We start from the raw sequence: 18735 nt of genomic DNA on the forward strand, positions 1-18735 counted from the left end.
CCTGGAGAGATACTCATCTTGTGTGTTAAACAACACTCTCCATCAGCATCGTTAAAACTCCAAATGAAGGAATATTCTTTAGAAAAGCTGAGTTGAACCTTTGAGACAAGATGCATTAAAGCTGGTGTCAATTTTTTTTTTAAGCGCGCAGGTGCTCAAAAGCTTAACAAGACATTTTATCATGACTTTTGCCTTTAATTTGCCATTCATCTTCATTAGCATTAGCCAAGGCAATTACATACTTCTATGAAGATAATTTGAAAGGACTTATTGTTTCTCACCTCTCCACTGAAGACACGCAGGCCTCTTTTCTAAAGTCTGCCAGTGTCTGTGTTTATCAGTGTTTGGGAATAAAAAGACAAAAAGCACCTCTGCAGACGCAAACATCAGCTCTATCTGTATCCACATCAGAACCTGGGGCTTGTGATAACCTTCTAAATGAGACAAGTATTTCAGCAGTGCATTGCGGTCTATAAAGAGCGGAGGACAAAAGGCCGGAGTTGGCAACGGTCGTAAATCCTGCTCAAATGTGGATCAATCATTTCAAAATGCCTCTCAAGTTGCAGCAAAGTGATTCCAAGCTTGACCAAAATTGCACTCAGTTAAACTCCCACTGCGTGCATGCGCGAGTGCATGCCTGATGAAACTAGTCATTAAAAGCTATTGGAATGCAGACAGCGGCTCAGACCTACGATGGCGGAGTTCTCTGTGATTTTTAACTCTTGACCCGGCTGACCTGATATCGCTAGCAACAGACAATTAGCGTGCTCAGGAGTCGGGGGGGGGATGCACAGAGATGCAACTAAACAGTGTACAATGGTGGTTATTCTGTTTTAACAGACTCTGGGAGAGACATAACTATGCTAGCTGTATATATTCTTTGAAGTAAAATCAATAGGCAGGCCGACTCTGACTTACAAAGATGGCAGACTGAGAAGAAAAACTAAGGATGCTATCATATCTTTTTTCTTGAATGAGAAAGTAGAGTTTGAAGACTTTTATTAGGCCCAGCTTTTCATTTTTATTTACCCAGCCATTTCCAGGCTTTGCAGGGAGAAGGGAGGGTTTTTATTTTTTAAAGGCTCTGTGAACACAATTGATGCACTCCATCCAGCTCCTTTAAATCCATCATCTGTGCTGGACTATACATGCATCAGTGCAGCAATGACCTCAGAATACAAACATATCCCACCTCAGTGCCCACTTCACTCCCTTTTGGGCTTTCTCCACCACCATCTTTGACATCATTAATCTTCACCTGCTGTTAAACAGATGGCGCCCTATTTCTGACCCTGGACAGACGGAGAAGTCTGCATTGCAAATATACGAGTACAGATTTTTTAATATATTTTTTTTAAGTAGGTTCCTTTTCAACCCAGTTGTGATTTTATTTTTCCAGCCTTCACAGATCTGATCAGAATTTCTGGGCTATAAGCAGCTTTCCCCTTCAGGACGTGAACCCTCAGCAGGTGATTCCTGCCATGCAAACACACCTGACGTTACAAAAATGCTTCTCCTACACCTGAACCTTTCATTTCTCTTTTCACCTGCGGGCGACGGGTTAAAACGAAACGCGTTAGCCAATAGACTGTGTTTAATATCGTTACACAGAAGCAACAGTGATATAATGCTAAAATGGCACAAAGCAGCACTGCTTCACTTGTGATCTTAACAGAAAGCTGCATGCATTTCTTCACACAAAAGCAAACAGCACGCAGAGGAAGTATAAATAATTCCTCTTAAGTCTTCCCATCACAGGACAGCGTCTTCAGAGATCTGTTATTTTGCCAATGAACAAAAGACTACAGCAAACAGAAACTCCTCAGACAGTTTCAAATCTCTCCAACTCTGCTCGTTTGTAGCGTTAGATTCTTTGATGTATTTTACACCAGTGAGATGCATCTCAATTTATTTTTTTACACCACATCTACCTAAGGCGTGCAACCTTGGATCTACACATCTTCTTGCTCTCCCACTTCTGTGCGCTGATGATGGACAAAGGAGAGATCTGTCCTCTGCCCACCTACAACAATCCCCATTTTAAGGTCCAACCTCATTTGGCTCCCGGACAAATACAGTCCACAGCAGTGGAAGGCGATTTGCATTTAAAGGCTGTTCATCTTACACGCCTCCTTCCTGCAGTTCACTGAAATGAACATTTGCATTTTGAATGCCTTAAAAATGTTCAAACTTGAAAGCTGGAAATCTAAACCACAAGGCAAAACTAGGAAATTAAGCTATTTTAAAAATTAGAAGCTATAACAGCCTGTAATGACAAAGAAAAAGACCAGAATTGTTCGTGGTTAGAGTCAAGCTCAGTGCTAAAGAGGAAAATGAAGTCATTAGGTCCAAAACTCCACAAAGTGTGAACGATGAGTAGAAGAAGTGAATCAAACATCTCCTAGTTTTATGTAAAAACTGCTACAGGCGTTGCATCAGGAAGCATTTTCAGGTTCAAATGGCCTGGTCTTTCAAGGGCAGGAGGATAATACACTGTTTGCTCTACTGCCCCCTGCTGACCATACCTTTACAGCACTTCTCTTGGGGTCTGATTGGTAACACCAGTCATGGTAAAAATGACACTTTCTTGGAAAGATCCGTGTTAATTGGCACAAATTATTGGGGTTCGAAAGACATTGGAGACAAACATCAGTCGGTTTAGTTTAAAGTAGACTGAAATTTCTTTGGCAGAACTGCTCAATTAAAACACGACAACAACAATCACCAACATCCATCCAAACATAGCCTCGCTAAATTATTTCTCTTTTTAAAGCTCACAGTTCTGGAAATATTTAAATTCAGTTACATATTATTACTTCAGCCATGATTAAAGGGGTTACTGAATTTGACTACAACATTTTTGGGCCTAACCATTCACTGTGGCTCAGGAGGATGAGCAGGTCATCTACTAATTGGAAGGTTGGTGGTTCAGTCCCTAACTGCTCCAGTCTGCAGTGTGAACCCCGACTAGCTCACAGGGCGTTCATCTGTGTGTGAATTTTTGATAGAAAGCACTTAGATTCTTAGATGAATGAGAAAAAGAGCTGGGAAGACTCAAGTAGAGCAAAAAAGCACTGTATAAGAACCAGTCCATTTACCATGTACAATGGCAGTTTATTGGAAACACCAATGACTTTGATCTCAGTGCCAGTACACAGACTTTTCGGCCTCTTCACTAAGCTTTACTGACAACCAGCCAGGTGCTTTTTGCATTATCTTGTCATAGAAGACAAATTATTGTAATGGCCAGCAAGTGTGCTTTGTACTAGAGTGAATATTATTATTATTCAAGTGAATCTTTCATTTTAATTTGACCTGTTGTGTGGCTACTTCAAAAGCAGCACATTATATCGCCGTGTTTGTTTGGATTCAATTAATTGAAAGTGTAGCAACCAAACATTGTTACTAATTTCCCTACAATTGTTGGCAAATTAAGTCATTTGTGGAGCAAAACTAACAGGAAAATTACACATAACCTCACCATAATAGGACCAGTATGCGCAGTGCAAAGCAAAGCCAATCAGATATTTCAACATAATTACAGAACTGGTGCCAACTTCCCTACAAGACATATGAGATGTGACAGTCCAATTTTCACACTGACTGCTGCTACAATGTAAGAAGGCCAAACTTATTATGCTCCTCTGTTGAAATCTAAAACATCCCCAACCCAACCCTGGCTGACGCCTCAGCTGTCTCGACTGAGGCTAAACACAGCCTTCACATCTGTCTACCTCATCGTCGTGTCCGACGCATCTGTCGCGGTCCTTGATTGACAGCGAAGCGCTGGCTTCGCATTCCAACTAGCCCGCTGCTCATCTACGCATTGCTCGGTTTCGGCTCCATATGGGCCAATCTCCTTACGGTATCGCTCAGGATTGTTCACTTTCTCGTGACACATCTGTAAGGATGTCACGACGGGCCCGCCGCAAGCTGTTGTGACTTGTTTCAGATCATTTTTATGACAGTACGAGACAGCACAAGGATGACAAAAACGGCTGAGAGGAGTATCATTGCACGAAAGAAAGCGCAGCCGTATTTTAAAAACAACAGTGTTGTGTTTACATAGCACAGATCTGAGCGGCTCAACCTCCCCCCCCCTCCTTTCACCCCCCGGGGGGCTGCTTGAACTGTTAAAGTAACAATGTCACACTCCAAAAATGTTGCACTCCGTGACCGCTGCTGCTCACATTAAGTAGGAGAGTGTAGAGCCGAGGCTTACACGAGCCACTGAATGAGCAGCCTCCCCAGGACAGAGGTTGTCTCAGAGAATGAAAACTGCACAGCAAATCAAACCATAACTATTAGGCCAGAAATGATCCACTTCACCTCGGGTTAGGAGGAGAGAGACACAGAGAAAGATGGAGCGAGGCTTGCAGAGGAGCAGACTGCCTTTTACAGGCTGTCTTTTGAAGTGATAAGCATGAAGTCAAAATCCCATCGCTCCCAGCCGGCCCACACTCCAACCTTCGCTTTTTCTGCATTTCCATCTCCCACGGCTGGCATCTGAAACACATTTCGCCGTTCCCCATCCTCTTCTATGTTTTTTTTCTTTCTGCATTTTTCCAGCAGCTCTCCGTTTACTCAAACCTCCTTTCAATCACTTCTCCCGTCCCACTCCGCCCTATCAATATTTGTCTGGTCAGCTCTCTGCCTGTGCAAAGACAAGTGCAAGCAAATATTTTGTGGGAAAAAGCAGCATTTCCACCTGAAATGATTACACGCTTTCTTCCTGATGACATGCTTTGGCTTTTAAAGCATCTCTCCTTGGCTTGTTCCATCATAAGCTTGCCCTTAATTGCAGACCTGACCTCAGGAGTGTTACACAGTGACATCACAAAATGACTTTTAGTGTGGTTTGCAGTCAATCGGTGAGCAATAATCCTTACTTTATGCTTAAATGCACTTGTTTTCCAGATTTCAGGTATGTAAAATTTTATAATGGATTTATGTGAAACTCCAGGGAGAAGCAGTGATAAAATTTTTATAAAAACACCATTTATATTCTTTGCATTCAGCATTCCTGCTGTTTGTTCACCAGTTATTTACCTCTTCCGGGTGATTGGCAGCTGGCTTTACCTTTTTTTTGGAACTCAGTGTATTTTGAGTGGTCAACAGGAGCAATCCAGCAGATCCCCATCCATCAGCTAATAACACACCATTGTCCTTGCTGTCCTGAGATCTCTTTGTACATGACGGCGCATGGGCTTCAAATTTCACTTTTGTAGTTGGGCTTTGTTCCCCTGTGTGCAAGTCACATAGCACAGATGACCAAAGATAATATTTTCAGGACGAGCTCAACAGGTTTTTTGCCAATCCAAGAGGAAAAAACATTTAGCCGTGCCCAGATCAGCTCACTTCCTGGATTCACCGTGCACAGCCTGAAATGCAGCAGAATCTGTTCGATGGTTTCTGACAAATCCAACAACAACAAAAAAAACCCCGTTAAAAACAAGCAAACAAAAATGAAAAGTCGCACACTCAAGACTTTTGCCGTCTCGTAATTTAGTCATATTGCAAGACATTGCTGCATAACAAAACTGCAGATTTTCTCTTTACTTCTGGGTGTCTGTGGTTGCGTGAGAAGCATATAAATGACTGAATAATATAAATAAACAACAAGCTGTGGCTTCAGTGGGTACTGCCTGTTAGTTTGGGCTCTGCACAGACACCTCACCTTACAAATATCACTGATGTCCTGTAGATGCGGCAGAGCCTTTTATTCTTTGGCTGTACACATCCCATATGAGTTTCCCCCATTACATTACTTACCATTGCCCCTCCTCATCAAAGCTGACTGTCAGTTTGCTTGTTGAACATCACTCACTCACATAAGGATCCCTGTACTGCTGCTGCCAGGGACTAGCAGTCAACAAAGAAGTAAGCAGTGATTGCCTAAAGTACACAAGTCTTTACAAAAACTTTCCCGCACATTACTGTTCCAGTGCATGTGCAGCAGCAGAGCTTTTATGTGTCATTTAAGAGCGCCAACTATAAATTGGATAAAAGCAGCTTAGAGAAAGTTCAACGCGATGCAAGATAAAAAGACAAAACCAAAGAGTTTCAGGTAGCAGCTCGCCAATGTCCTTGCCAGGTTGTTTCTATGGTGATGACATATTCTCTTCCCCCATGTTTGTCTTGTCTCTGTACCCTGAGATTTTCGTGTTTCACATACAGCACCATTGTAATCTATTAGCGAGCCTGAGGGAGGCCACGGCCCTGAAAGAGATAGGACGGAAGGAGAGGAAAGAAATGCGTTCGTTCATGCAAGGATTGAAAAGACGCCACCTGATTGCTGTCAGCCCTGGCAGCGTGACCCCAGGCGAGGGATAGTGGAGCAGCCACCTGGCCTGTGCGGAAGGTGCCGTGAGTTGAAATAAACGCATCAATCACAGTGACAGAGGACTGACAGCAACTATCCACAGCTCCTGCTCTTACAAATAGGCTTCACCTCGATTTCACGGGAAAGACATTCTTTCTGGTTTTGGCTGCTCTTCAGATCGGCAACAGGGGACACTAGTATAGAGGGTGGATGTATCGGGTGCGCTGCCTGAATACTCATTGAAGTAAGTGGGAAAGCACGGCGCTCTCCTAGCACACACGGCTTTTGACAGCTCCGACAGAAGCAGAGCTGAGGCATGTCTGTGGCAAACGGCAAACTATTTCTCCACGTTCTGCCCGTGCTGCTTCACTCCTGCTGATACTACTCTTATTCAGTCTTTGCTCCGTTTCTACGGCAACGACAGGCTCTCGCTTCCTTCACGCTGTTTACAACAGACCAAAATTGTGCTCTTTTTCACCTTATCTCTTTATACTCTCACCTGGCCCCTCTCACTGTGATTGCGCGGCGCACTCTACCTTTACTCATTTCTCCTCTCGGTAGATGGAGGTGAATGTTAATGTGAGGCCGCAGTCCTCTGCACTCTGCAGTACTCACTGAAAACCTCATCTGGACACCGGGTGCTAGTGCATTCATGCAGCAGCACCATCCAAAGGCTAAGGAGAGAGAAGAGGAGCACTGTGCACACAATTTCATGGGATCAAGAGTAGCGTACGACCCGTGCTACATGTCATTACGTCTCGCACTGCCCGTTATCTTCATCGGTTACTCTCTTGTCTTGAAGTAGTCTAGCGGCGCACAAGCATATTCGCTTCACAGGGTCAAAGAATAACATTCGTCTCAAACTATACATAATTTACATAAAATCGTCTACAAGTAAAACACTTGTAGACAGAGTTCCTCTCTCGAAACAAGCCGTGTGACATGTTGAGATATTTTGTGCTTGGCTGCTGAAAATGAAAGAAAATGTGCTGTTGAGACTTCTAAGCAACAAACATCTGGTTTCCACTCCACCTAAGGGAAGTGTTTGCGGATGTTTTCTCCCTCGCTTTTTTGTAGCATAATAGCACAGCCCCCTGCAGTAAAACATAATAGGGAAACTCAGCAGATGATTTAAATGCCCATGGTGAAAAAGCCTGACAGACTTCCACTCATCTGTTCATCATGAGACTCAAAGATATGGTTTTCTTTGGAAATTATATGGCAACGTAACATAAATGACTTCACAGATTTATAAAATGTAACAAACAGGTGGGCAATAATACATCCTGAGGATGATCATTTGGAGTGAAAAGAGAATTTCTATAATTGATTCAAGTTTTAACTTATGTATAACAGTTTTAGAATCATTTCAACCCTCATTGTGAAGCTTGCTTTAGTTTTACAAGAAAATGAGTTCTGCATCAAGCTTAAGGGTGCATTATTTTCTTAATTCTTATTTAAGTAGGTACGACTCCCATAACATAAATAAAATGTAAAAAATACCGACTACCCCTCAGCCCTCGAATAGACACACCTATGGTACGGTATGGTAATTTTAAAATCCTAGATGGCGTCCTTTGTCAGTTTTCGACTTCACAGGATTTTCAAAAAACTTGAACTTCACTGAGATTCTATTGAGTTGTTTTTCTATCCTACTCGTGTTATGTGAAACTAGAATGAGAGCACCTTAGTTGCCCAGCCCTAAACTCAATATGTTAAAATGCGCTATATGTTTGTGCTGTTGTGGGTTTTAAAAATATTTCATCAGCCTAAAAAGAGACTGTACCAGCTTCCTCTAAAACGACTTTCTTACCTCACAGCTGGTCCAACATACGGTAAAGCTTAAAGCTACTTGATGTTCAGTATGGCTAAGCTTTCAGTCCAAACTACTATAGATACAAATGATTGCTGTCACATGTTGTGCTAGATAATATTCTAGAGAAACCAGGCTTGCAAGGCTCCTTGCTGCCGTTAGCGTCCTGGATAGTGAGTCCAACTTCACCCACCCACCACAACACCCCTGAACATCAATAAATTTACACATTACACAACTGTACTGTGTCCACTTGCAGGAGCCTGTGCAGGATTTAGTGGCAACTTGCGTGAGGCTGCTGCTACCACCAGCTGAAGTCATCCAGCAGCACCCCTCCCATTCTTATGTTGTTGAAGAATATGCAGTTTTCTGTCACGCCACTATAAAAAACCTCGCATTTTAAAAACCTGGTGGAGTGGGCCAGCTTCTATGATGGGGACAGAATCCTTATGGAGATATAAAGGGTTCATTCAAAGCCAATAAGAACACAATGATTTTAGTTATAGGTGATTGTTTCACTAATACACAGTGAGTCGTTAAAAGGGGGAGAAATCTGCTTCCAATGTAACTTAAAAAAAATTAAATAAACTACAAACTTCTTTCATATAAACGCGCTGAGCAAAAGCACAGAACCTGAATAGACTTGTTACTCTCCGAGCTCCGTCGGGCATGTCAGAAAAAGGAAACAAACCTGTGATTTTGCTTCAGTAATCGGTACAGACTTAATATAGTCTTTGTTTTCTTCCTCCGCGCCTTTTCAATTCACTTTTAATGAAAACAGCTGTGAACCACCACCCTGCATGTTGCAGTACAAAAGTAGCTGTTGTTCTATTAAGTTACAGCCTGCACAGATTTCAGATGCACTGTTTGCCGACATGCTGCAATGTGCTTATTTTCTGAAATGACTCCCAGTCAACTGTGGATGATATCATTAAATTAAAAGGTGTCTAAATCCGGCTCTCGAACTGACTCCAAACATACCAATTAGAGTCTCCAGTCTTTGGATGGCTCTCGTGTCTAAAGTATAAACAACCATATTTAAGCGGTCTTATTTTGTTCCATCCTCAAACTTGTCATCAAAGTGACCATTGAATGTGCCATTTAAGGCTCTCAGTAAAGTGGAGACAAACAAAGTCCTGTCAGTCTGCAGGCACAGTGTACCAGTATTAAACATGTTAAAGGGCGTAACTCTGGTTTCTGCAACTTTGGAGACACTTTAATGGTTATGAGCATCAGTCCTATTAATAAAATGACATTATATTAAATTTAAGTGTAACAAAATGGAGACAAAATAAATCACTCAGGGGAAACGACTGTCTGCTTCAGCTCAGCTATGAGGGATTATTACATATACACTAGATTCAGATGGCGATGCCCAATGAGAGGACAAGTTACTCCATTCATACTAAAGTGCACGTAAATGTCTGTATCATATTTAATGTCAATCCACCCAATGGTCAGCAATTTCACTCAAAAACAAAGGCAATGACCTCATGGTTGGGGTAAAAAAACAGTTCTTTCTCCAATAACAGATGCTTTTCATGACATACACAGACAAAAAAAACAAATACACTGGCAGGTGGCTGACGGAGGTGGTGAACCTGTGGGTCAGGCTCCCCTGGAGTGCTGCTACCGCAAGCGTGGAGCGGTGTGGATGAGAAAAATAAAGAGCTTTCGATGGGGAAAAATAGATCAGTGATGCCCTTTAGCTGAGCTTTAATTCAAATAAAAATTAAATAAAATTATATTGCACTGGAAGTGAACTGCATTATGTGTACACTATGGCTAAATATAGTTCATAACTGTGGCTCCCTAGACAACAACAGGAAAGAGTTCACAGTGTGGTCATGGATAAAACCTTGAGATGATTGAAAAAGAGATGGAAGGAGACAGGACGCAGAGGGGAAGTGTTGAGAAGTACAGATGAAGGCATTTAGGGACTCGGGTACTGAAAGAAAATGAAGCCTTGGTAGTACGAGTCTATTGTGCATTCGTGCCTACGGGAGTTCATGAAATAAACCTCCCCTCTGACGGACCGACCACTGGGAATCCGATTACCATCTTACCAAGAAAAGAAAGTATTTCTGCCCACTATATCTTTCTTTCTGCTCACAAGAGACTTATTATACACCTGTGTGTCCACCACATTGTGACAGAACTGAGAGTCCTGTGAGACTTTCATTACACACCTGGGGTACGACGCCCCACATGAATAGCATACATCAGGAAGCGATTGCGTGCCAGACGTCACGCTGTTTACTGTGGGAGAGCTCAGAGAGCTTCCACCATTGATCTGGCTGGCGGTGTTGGCTGAGTGTTTGGGGGCTGTTCGAGTCAGGAGAGTCAAGTCAGCATGTCACAGACAATTAACGGCGTCCTCAGACAACCCCACGGAGAGGCTTTCCAGGGAACACAGGAGCAACAGAAGGGCCCGGATGGGAAACAGAGCACAGGCCGAGGAGGCAGCAGCATCTCAAAGGGGGAAGGGGGACCAGCGGATTGAGCCTTTCATGTGGTGATTTCATGACTCCCTCCTGGAAATAATTTTATCTGTGTTTTGTTTTTTTATTCATCTTTGTCTGTCTCTGCTTATCTGCTGGCTCTTCAGTTGTGCTGCTCTGCACTGCAAACCACAGTCATTTCTTCAACAGAGATATTGAAAAATCTGAGGGGGGGGGGGGGGGGGGGGGGGGGGGGGAGCACCTTTGTATCAAGGTGCAAAAATTAAATTGGTTCCCTAAAATTTATTCCAGCAAAGTGTCTAATTTGCAGCTGAGAGTTTTTTCCCCTCCCCTTCGGACTAGGTGGATTTTCTGTCCCTGCGGTGAGTGACGGGCTGAACAAATTTCCACAGGTGACTAGGTTAATAGCTATACATCTGTCCACTTAGGATAGAGAACATCCCACAGAATATGCAAATTACGATATCATGAAATTATGTTGTTCCTAAGAGGACTCCCAGTGTAAGTGCAGCTTAATGTATACATACATTTACTGACTGATTGCCCCTTTTTTGTAGCAAAGTGTTAATTTCGAGCTTTGAAACCGTGCCTATATGGGGTGTGTGAGAGACTACGGGTGGTGGAAGGCAATGAGGCATGGGATAATTAGAAGAGATTGTGTCCCCTTAACCACTTTTTCCTCTAATAGCTGCCCTTCTGAAACGCTCACCCTAACACCGGAGACAAAGAAAAATCTCTTCTGTTTTAGTGGTGCATATTATGCCATGTCTACTAGCACACACAGCAGCTCGGGGGACTGTAATTATTTCCTGCCATTTCTCTTGAAGTCTATTTTCTTCTGCTACGGGTCGGCTGTAATCACATATATAAAACTTAATATAGCACAGACTGTTGAGGCTACCAAAAGAGAGCAAAATCACCCATGGAGCCATCATAGGGGCTAATGAAATTAAATCTTTAACAAGGTGAAGCAAAGTCCTTTCTCACAGCAGTCAAGGCCCTCAAAGGCGCTGCCGTCATGTCGACTCTTCCACATTTAATTACGTTTTTTAACACTTCGGCCTCAAGTGGCTCCGTGCAGCCGGGGGCCTTTGGGAGACCCCTGCAAGACCTGCACAGACTGGAGAGAACAACAACACCAGCTGCCGCCGCGTGTACCTGCATCCGGAGCGCACGTCCTCAAAAGCGCTTCTAGTAAGACCGAATCAAATATAGAGAGAAGAGCTTTACAGAAAACTGCAAATACAGCGTGGATAGGAAATCCTCCAAGTTTGTCCTGAAAAGTCTTTATTTTTTAATATAAAAGTGCTAAATGACAAAGTTAATTACAGCCTTATGGGTGTAACACTTCCTAGTCTTACTCACACCTTTCAGTTTCCATCAGTCACATTTTGTATGAGGCTAAAGGTAGGATGCAGAGTTTCTTGAATTCCTCCAGCGTTATATGTAAAGTAGGTTAGTTTGCTGACACATAACATTCATACGTTTATGAAAACTGCTGCCAGAATAGAGAGAATGCCATTTGCCTGTGTGTTATCTTCTCTCCCCAGATCCTGCTTTATGCACAGGCAAGGGCACCAGTTTGGCCTCAGAACATCTACACCAGGATGATGTGCGCAAGTAAGATAGGCAAGCAGAGAAATGATGTGCACACGTTTGTATTTGTGTTACATATGCAGAGTGTAGGTGCACATGGTTGGTTAGAGATACATCAAAGATAAAACACAATTACGGTAAATTACATTAATTTTAAAAATGTGCCTTTGCCCTTGAAATGCTCATTTAAGCAGTCACACTCTCCTACTTGACCAAAGCTGTGTCCAACTAGATGTGACCGCATCGGCTTTACTCCTAACAGTCGAGTCACACAACATGTAAACATTTCCTTTTCCTGATAATGCAGCATTTCACGCCGAGTTTTCCCAGCCCAAAGGCTTTACGGGCAAATATCATGGTATTTCCATTTGTAAGCCCCGGGGCACGGCAATCTGGAGGGGACTGATTTGGACAGTCGGATCTACCAAATGTTTGGAATATGTTTCTCTGCCTCTGGGTTGAAAAACACATTTTCACTTTTTAAAAAAATGCATTTGTAGAATTTCATTGAACAGTGTTTTTTTTCCTTTGGAAATGTCTAACAGATATAGTAGTGCTGGGCGTAAACAAGTCTGTCTGCCATGTCAGCTGAAATGCTTCAACCACTAACAAAGTTACGTGAAGCAGTAAGTACATCCCGTCCTGTTCAGGAATAAACAAAATTAAATTGTTCTGTGGAAAAGGAAACTGGAGCAAAACACAAGACGAAATTTGATAATTTATGACTTTTGGAGAAATTACTTCTTGTACGCATTTTCCTCATTGGTTTGCTGAAATTTCTGACCGCTCTTCAATGCAACAGTCTTTCAGTTACAAGATGTTTGAGGATATTATTAGTTTCAAGTCTCCTCGCAACTTTTTAGAATTGGATTTAAACAGTAGAATCTACCGGAGGTAGATGTGACTGATACATAAACACACAGAAGACTGTAGTTAGATTTAAAAAAAATAAATAAATGACTGCAGGGCTGAATGGTTCATGGTTGGCAGAGTGTGTGAGTGGACATGTGGGCTGCTGGCTGTGAAGAGCAGTGGGGGCACTGTAGCTGAACTAAGCAGAGAGCCCAGAGTGTGGTGAAATAATCCAAGCAAATAAAGAGTGAAATCAGCCAAATCGGCTGCTGTGCTCCGGATTTGACTGACGAGGTGGTGCAGGGCAGCCAACTGAGGTGGAGCAGAGTGGATGACGGGTGAGAGAGATGCTGCAGGTGTGGTGAAGAGGACAAGGTGATAAACTTTTTAGCCAACTGTGAGGTCAGTTTTGAAATCCGCGCAGTGATCGGCTCCCTTTTTTTACCTTCTTTATTTTAGGGCTACTAATACCACCAGTCATCCAACTTTTCCATAATGATGTTCTTTGACAATAATTAAGTTATAAGTGGATTCTAATAAACATTTTAATGAAATAAATCATTTGCAATGTTAAGAAATCCCCTAAAATGTAATCGTAAATACTCATTTTGTCAAATCTTACTTGTAATTGGAAACATTTGGTGAAAATGAATTCATTACGCCCAAATATTTGTGTCCATTTGAATAGTTTTGTGCTTATGCAGAGCTTATTTAGAAAAGTATACAATCTGTGCATCCCATCAAATCTGCACATGAAAGTGTGATAAATGTAGGGATGTGCTTCATTTTTGTCATGCTAGTGATCTTTTTTCTTTATTTAAAATACTGTGGAACACATCCAAAATAATGTACGAACCAGCGGACAAACGGCATTAAACCTGAGGAACAAAACCAATTTCTGCTACAGCAACAACAACAACAACTGCTTCATTATGACAGCAAAGACAGACACATTAAATGGTCCCAGTCTATCCCGGAGGCTTTGTTCAAATTCAAATTCAAATTTTATTTGTCACACACACACAACCATACACAGTATGACATGGGGGTGAAATGCTTGTAGCTGTACAATGCCCGACCATTAAATGACAGAAGAAAAGTTTTACAATATTTACAATTTACTACAAAAATTTACAAATTAACTTAGGAATTTACAGTAAAGAATGTGCAAATAGAAGAGATTATAAAGATAAGGATTATAAATTATAGGAATTATAGGATTATAGGAAATGTGTGGTGGTGCGTGTGGTGACGTGTGTGAGAATCCAGTCTTATAGCGACGTGTTTGGGAGAGTCCAGTCCTACACCTGGTTCAGGGCCCGAATAGCCTGGGGGAAGAAGCTCCTCCTCATTCTCTCTGTTTTGGCCTTAAGGGAGCGGAAGCGCTTCCCAGACCTCAACAGTGAGAAGAGTCCATTGTTGGGATGGGAGAGGTCCATCATAATCTTCCTAGCTTTGGACTTGCACCGCTTGGTGTAGATGGACAGCAGGTCAGGGAGCTCTGATTGAATGATGCGTTCTGCCGAGCGCACCACCCTTTGCAGATCTCGTCTGTCCTGCTTGGTGCTGTTCCCAAACCAGGTGCAGATGTTTGACGTCTGAGTGTTAAGTTTTTGCCGCGGTGGTCAGTGTTTGATCTTGGTCTACAAAGCCCGACAAGGCTCCATCAGTGCCCAGGAGCGCCACGGCGGCAGCTGTTATCAAACCGCCAAACATCAGAGGAGAAACAGTCCCCTCTGTCCTTGACTCCGGCACACACTTATTGAAGGAAAAAGCCTCCAGCGCTCTCTGTGCTTTCATAAAAAATAAATGCGGCATCAAAAAGGGCAGGTATCGGGTATCACAGTGTTCGGTGTATGCACAGTCACAGAAGCCACTGAATATAATACTAGTGTTATTGAGATCCCATATGTCTGCATTATTATCAAGTATGACAATTAGAGACACAGCTGCACCTCCTGAGGCTTTCCTTCTCTGTTCATGCGGCATGATGTTGTGATTTTCTATACAATATAAACAGGCAGCAAGTCACCCTGCAGATGGAGCCACAATAATTAGCAAGCAAACACAGATAGCTAAGTATACATTCCCCACATCACAAATAGCCGAGTCGGTTTGCTTTTCTCCATCCTTACCTGGCAACATATTCCAGAGCTTTACTTTATTGTCATCTCATGAATAATCCATTTGCTGCGGAGCTTATCAAAACCCCCAGACTCAAACAAATCTGACCGTTTTTTTTGCAAAGGCTGAGAACTTTCTTTCACCCACCCCTCCAAGTAATAAAACTTCCGTAAGTCGTTTGATGCTCTTATTAAAATATTTTTAAACCTCAAATTATCTTCCCAAACATGAATTCTCAAGTGAAGGACTCGAGCGCGTAGACAAAGCGCCCGCGAGCACACCGCCAAAGAGAATTTCGAAGAAGACGAGCTTGAGCGGAGCTGGAGGAACGAGGCCGAAGAGGGGCCAGCAACAGTTACTAGATGTGTTGCTCTCCGAAGGAGCAGCTGACTAACTCTGAATCCTAAGCAGAGGAAAGTTGTGCGTTTTCTTTTTCCTCGAGGCACTAAAAGACCAGTTGTGTTGTCTGAGAGGGCCAGATGGGTCTGCGCTCTGTGACTAAAGTCCGGGCACACGCACACACCTCCAGGACCCTCAAGCTCATCAGCATTCACAGTAAACGCTTGCTGTTTCCCCCCTTTTCTCTTGTCCTACACTCATTTTCTCCTTTTTCCTCTCTGCTGATGGCTCCATGGGGAGGACTGGAATCGTTACTGTTTATCCAGTTATTCCTCAAGGAGGTAAAAAAAGGAAAAAAAAAGAAAAGAAAGAAAGACAAGGAAGCTCAGCCAGCAGGACACAGACACTCAGAGACTGATAGAGAGAAACAGAGTGAGAGGCTAAGCAGAGACAAAGCTTGGACCTTTACACTGTTAGCAAACATTGCGGTAGGGAAACCAAACACCGCCACCCAGACAGCATAAAGCTTAAGGTTTCACTTTTATTCCCAACAGACTGAAGCAACCTTCCTACAACTGCTCTCAGATTTAAACCCTTCAATCCTGTTTCACATGGATCCTGCAAAAAAGGTTTCCAAGCTCCAAAACACGTTTCCTGCCTAAACAACAGGATGATGTCAAATAGTCTCAGTTAATTTCAGTTCACTTTCACTTCTGCAATGACTCTTAAGTTTCATAACCAATACAGACCGGGCGCATCACTGGATCAGTCAGTAATATGTGTGTGCATGCAGGGAAAAAAATACAGGAAACCTGTTGGGAACACCTGCGCTGCTGCAGTTGGTGAAGCTCTAAAAGAGGGTGAGGAGAAAGAGAGGGTCACCCACATATCGTCGTAGCGCCTCGCTTTGTTCTCGTGCTGAGAGCACTTCAGTGTGCTGTTTGATAAATGCTGAAGTACGCGGAGAAAAAGTAGCAGAAGAAAGATAAAGTCCGTGCAAGACTGAATGTGGCCACAGCTGTACTGCTGGTTTTCTTTTTTATTACTGATAAACACGATGAAAAGCCTAATTTAAAAAGAACCCCGATGCTTCAAAAAGCACAAAGACTAATATTTAGTCAGAACCTTAAAATCAGGCAGACACTAATCGTCGTCTCTGAAGCTCATATTTTCACAAATCTTTGCGTTTTCAGATTAGAAATCTGTGGTTAAAATCTCCTTGACTATTAAAAATTCAGATTAAAAGCAGCAAAATATAAAAAGATAAAAGTGTTCAGAGTTGGTGATTCGACTCAATTATTTTGCAAAAAAACCAAACGGCGAACAATTCGCAAACACAAAGAATAAAGAATAAATCCTGCATGTGCTGCAGCACCTTAAACTACAAAACCGGATGGCCTAAAGGTGGTTTCAGGCACAAATGGAAAAAAGCAGCCCGCGCTTTGACATCAGATGACAAATCTCAGTTCAACCCACAGGCAGCAGAAATAATTTGTTTGTGAGGGAAATGTAATGAAGAATTTACGTTTCTGTGCTTAGATTGCCGCCCCGCCATTAAAAAAAAATTTAACTTTCTGATTGTTTCTCTGACAGGACACCTGGGATAACGTTCTCTACTTCCCACCTTCGCACATTTTATCTTCCGCTCTCGTCACACAGAATTAAAACCGTTTTGCTTTTGTCTGGGCTCAAGCTGACATTTCTACCAATCTTCCTCCGAGGCATTTCACTAAGTTGTTTTACAACATTTCCACCCTGTCGAGCCCAGTTTGAAGCAATGACGCAGTAAAAATGGGGGGGAAAAGGAAAAGAGGTTAGAATAATTACGTTTTAAGCCATCTGGAGAATTTTCTTCCTGTGGGTGTTTGAGTGACAGTAAATACAGTATAACTTAAAGTGGCATTAAACAGAAACACTCGACTCAGGCTTTGGGAACGACTACAAAACAAAAGCTGCAACAATATAACCGAGGCTTTGTTTGCTCTGGGAAAATGTGAGGGAACTATTTTTTTCCCCCCACAGTGTAAAAAAATAAAAAGCAGACTTTTTGAAGAGATGTGTGGCTCTCAGAGGCTGAGGAGTAATGAACCTACGAAACAGCACTGCACATTAAGACGTTTATGACGACAGTGCCGATGCTGAGGTTTGGTGATATTTAACAAAGTTTTGAGAAAATGGTTTGAGTCATAAAAATTTAAGGGCTAGGCTTGGGTTTGTAACAAGGGGGGGAGATGTGACTGTCAACGGGAAACTGAAAACAAACAGCACCGTTACTTCCTCTATCACTCCAGACTGACTCATAACTCCTAACAGCCACTTTAGAGTTTTGTCTCCTGATCATAAAAAAGGAAAGTTTGGCTTTCTGGTGAAACAAGTCATTCCCCCCCCCACCCACTTACAGGCCTTGTTAGGGACTTGTCCAGATTTTGGGCAGCAAATATCAAAGGTGTGTTGAATTAGATCTTTCTGCATTCGTCCAGGGAACAAAAACTACAGATAACAACCGTCCCATATCTGTCAGCTGTGTCCCTGCCCCTCATATTTATGACCCGGTTTATCCCATAAACTCTTCACATACCTGCTTGTCCTTGTCTTTAGCTTTCCCGCTGCCCGACACCCGCGACGAGGTGACATCACGGGGGATGACAGACATTTGGTGCAGTGGCATGTTCATCCCAGCAGAGCCAACCGGGGGGGACGCTCACACACACACTTCCTGTCCCGCTGCCAGAGCAAAGGGCATGTTGGTTTGAACTACGAGACCTTGCCAGCACCGCCCCTGCGGAGGACACACATTACATCAAAATTAAACATGAGCATCGTTTTCTGTCGGAGCAGCTGGAGAGATGAAATGCAAATGTGGAGTAAGAAGCAAGAAATGACAGCCCTGAAGTGGTACAGCTGCATTTTAAACACTCAAGTGTGTTTTCACCTGGTTTGCTCATTACTCGATTGACTTCTTTAGGGATTCTTCAGGTTTTTTTTAAGTCTAAGTTGATTAAATTCAAATGCTGACGAGTGTGAGTCTTCGCATTAGAGAGCCAACCTCTAGAGTCTGGCTATTCATGTGTAAATATACCTAGCTCTTTTTATTTATGGTAATGTGGCTTCAGTTACATATGATGTAAGGGAAGAAGGAAGGAAAAAAAGGATACAACAGATATCTGCATATGAATGTGCAGCATTTGCTGGCAGATATTTGACACGGGAGGCTCTCTGTTGGTTTA

The 18735-nt window shown here is 42.7% G+C and overlaps 1 protein-coding gene across 5 annotated transcripts in view; it reads right to left on the bottom strand.

Annotated features, from left to right (window-relative positions):
- Positions 1 to 18735, bottom strand: part of marchf8 (membrane-associated ring finger (C3HC4) 8) — a 90967-nt gene that overhangs the window by 45554 nt on the left and 26678 nt on the right. For all 5 annotated transcript variants that reach the window (XM_085296826.1, XM_085296829.1, XM_085296831.1 and 2 more), the window contains exon 2: positions 18087 to 18287. In XM_085296826.1, coding sequence (XP_085152952.1) covers positions 18087 to 18182 — 96 coding nt within the window. In that variant the 5' untranslated portion in view covers positions 18183 to 18287. The remainder of the gene's footprint in view (positions 1 to 18086; positions 18288 to 18735) is intronic.

The sequence above is a fragment of the Mchenga conophoros genome, linkage group LG13 (assembly GCF_057382185.1).
Source record: "Mchenga conophoros isolate Kocher_MC1m ecotype Shallow Benthic linkage group LG13, M_conophoros_male_GT1.1, whole genome shotgun sequence".
NCBI classification, from domain to species: Eukaryota; Metazoa; Chordata; class Actinopteri; order Cichliformes; family Cichlidae; genus Mchenga; species Mchenga conophoros.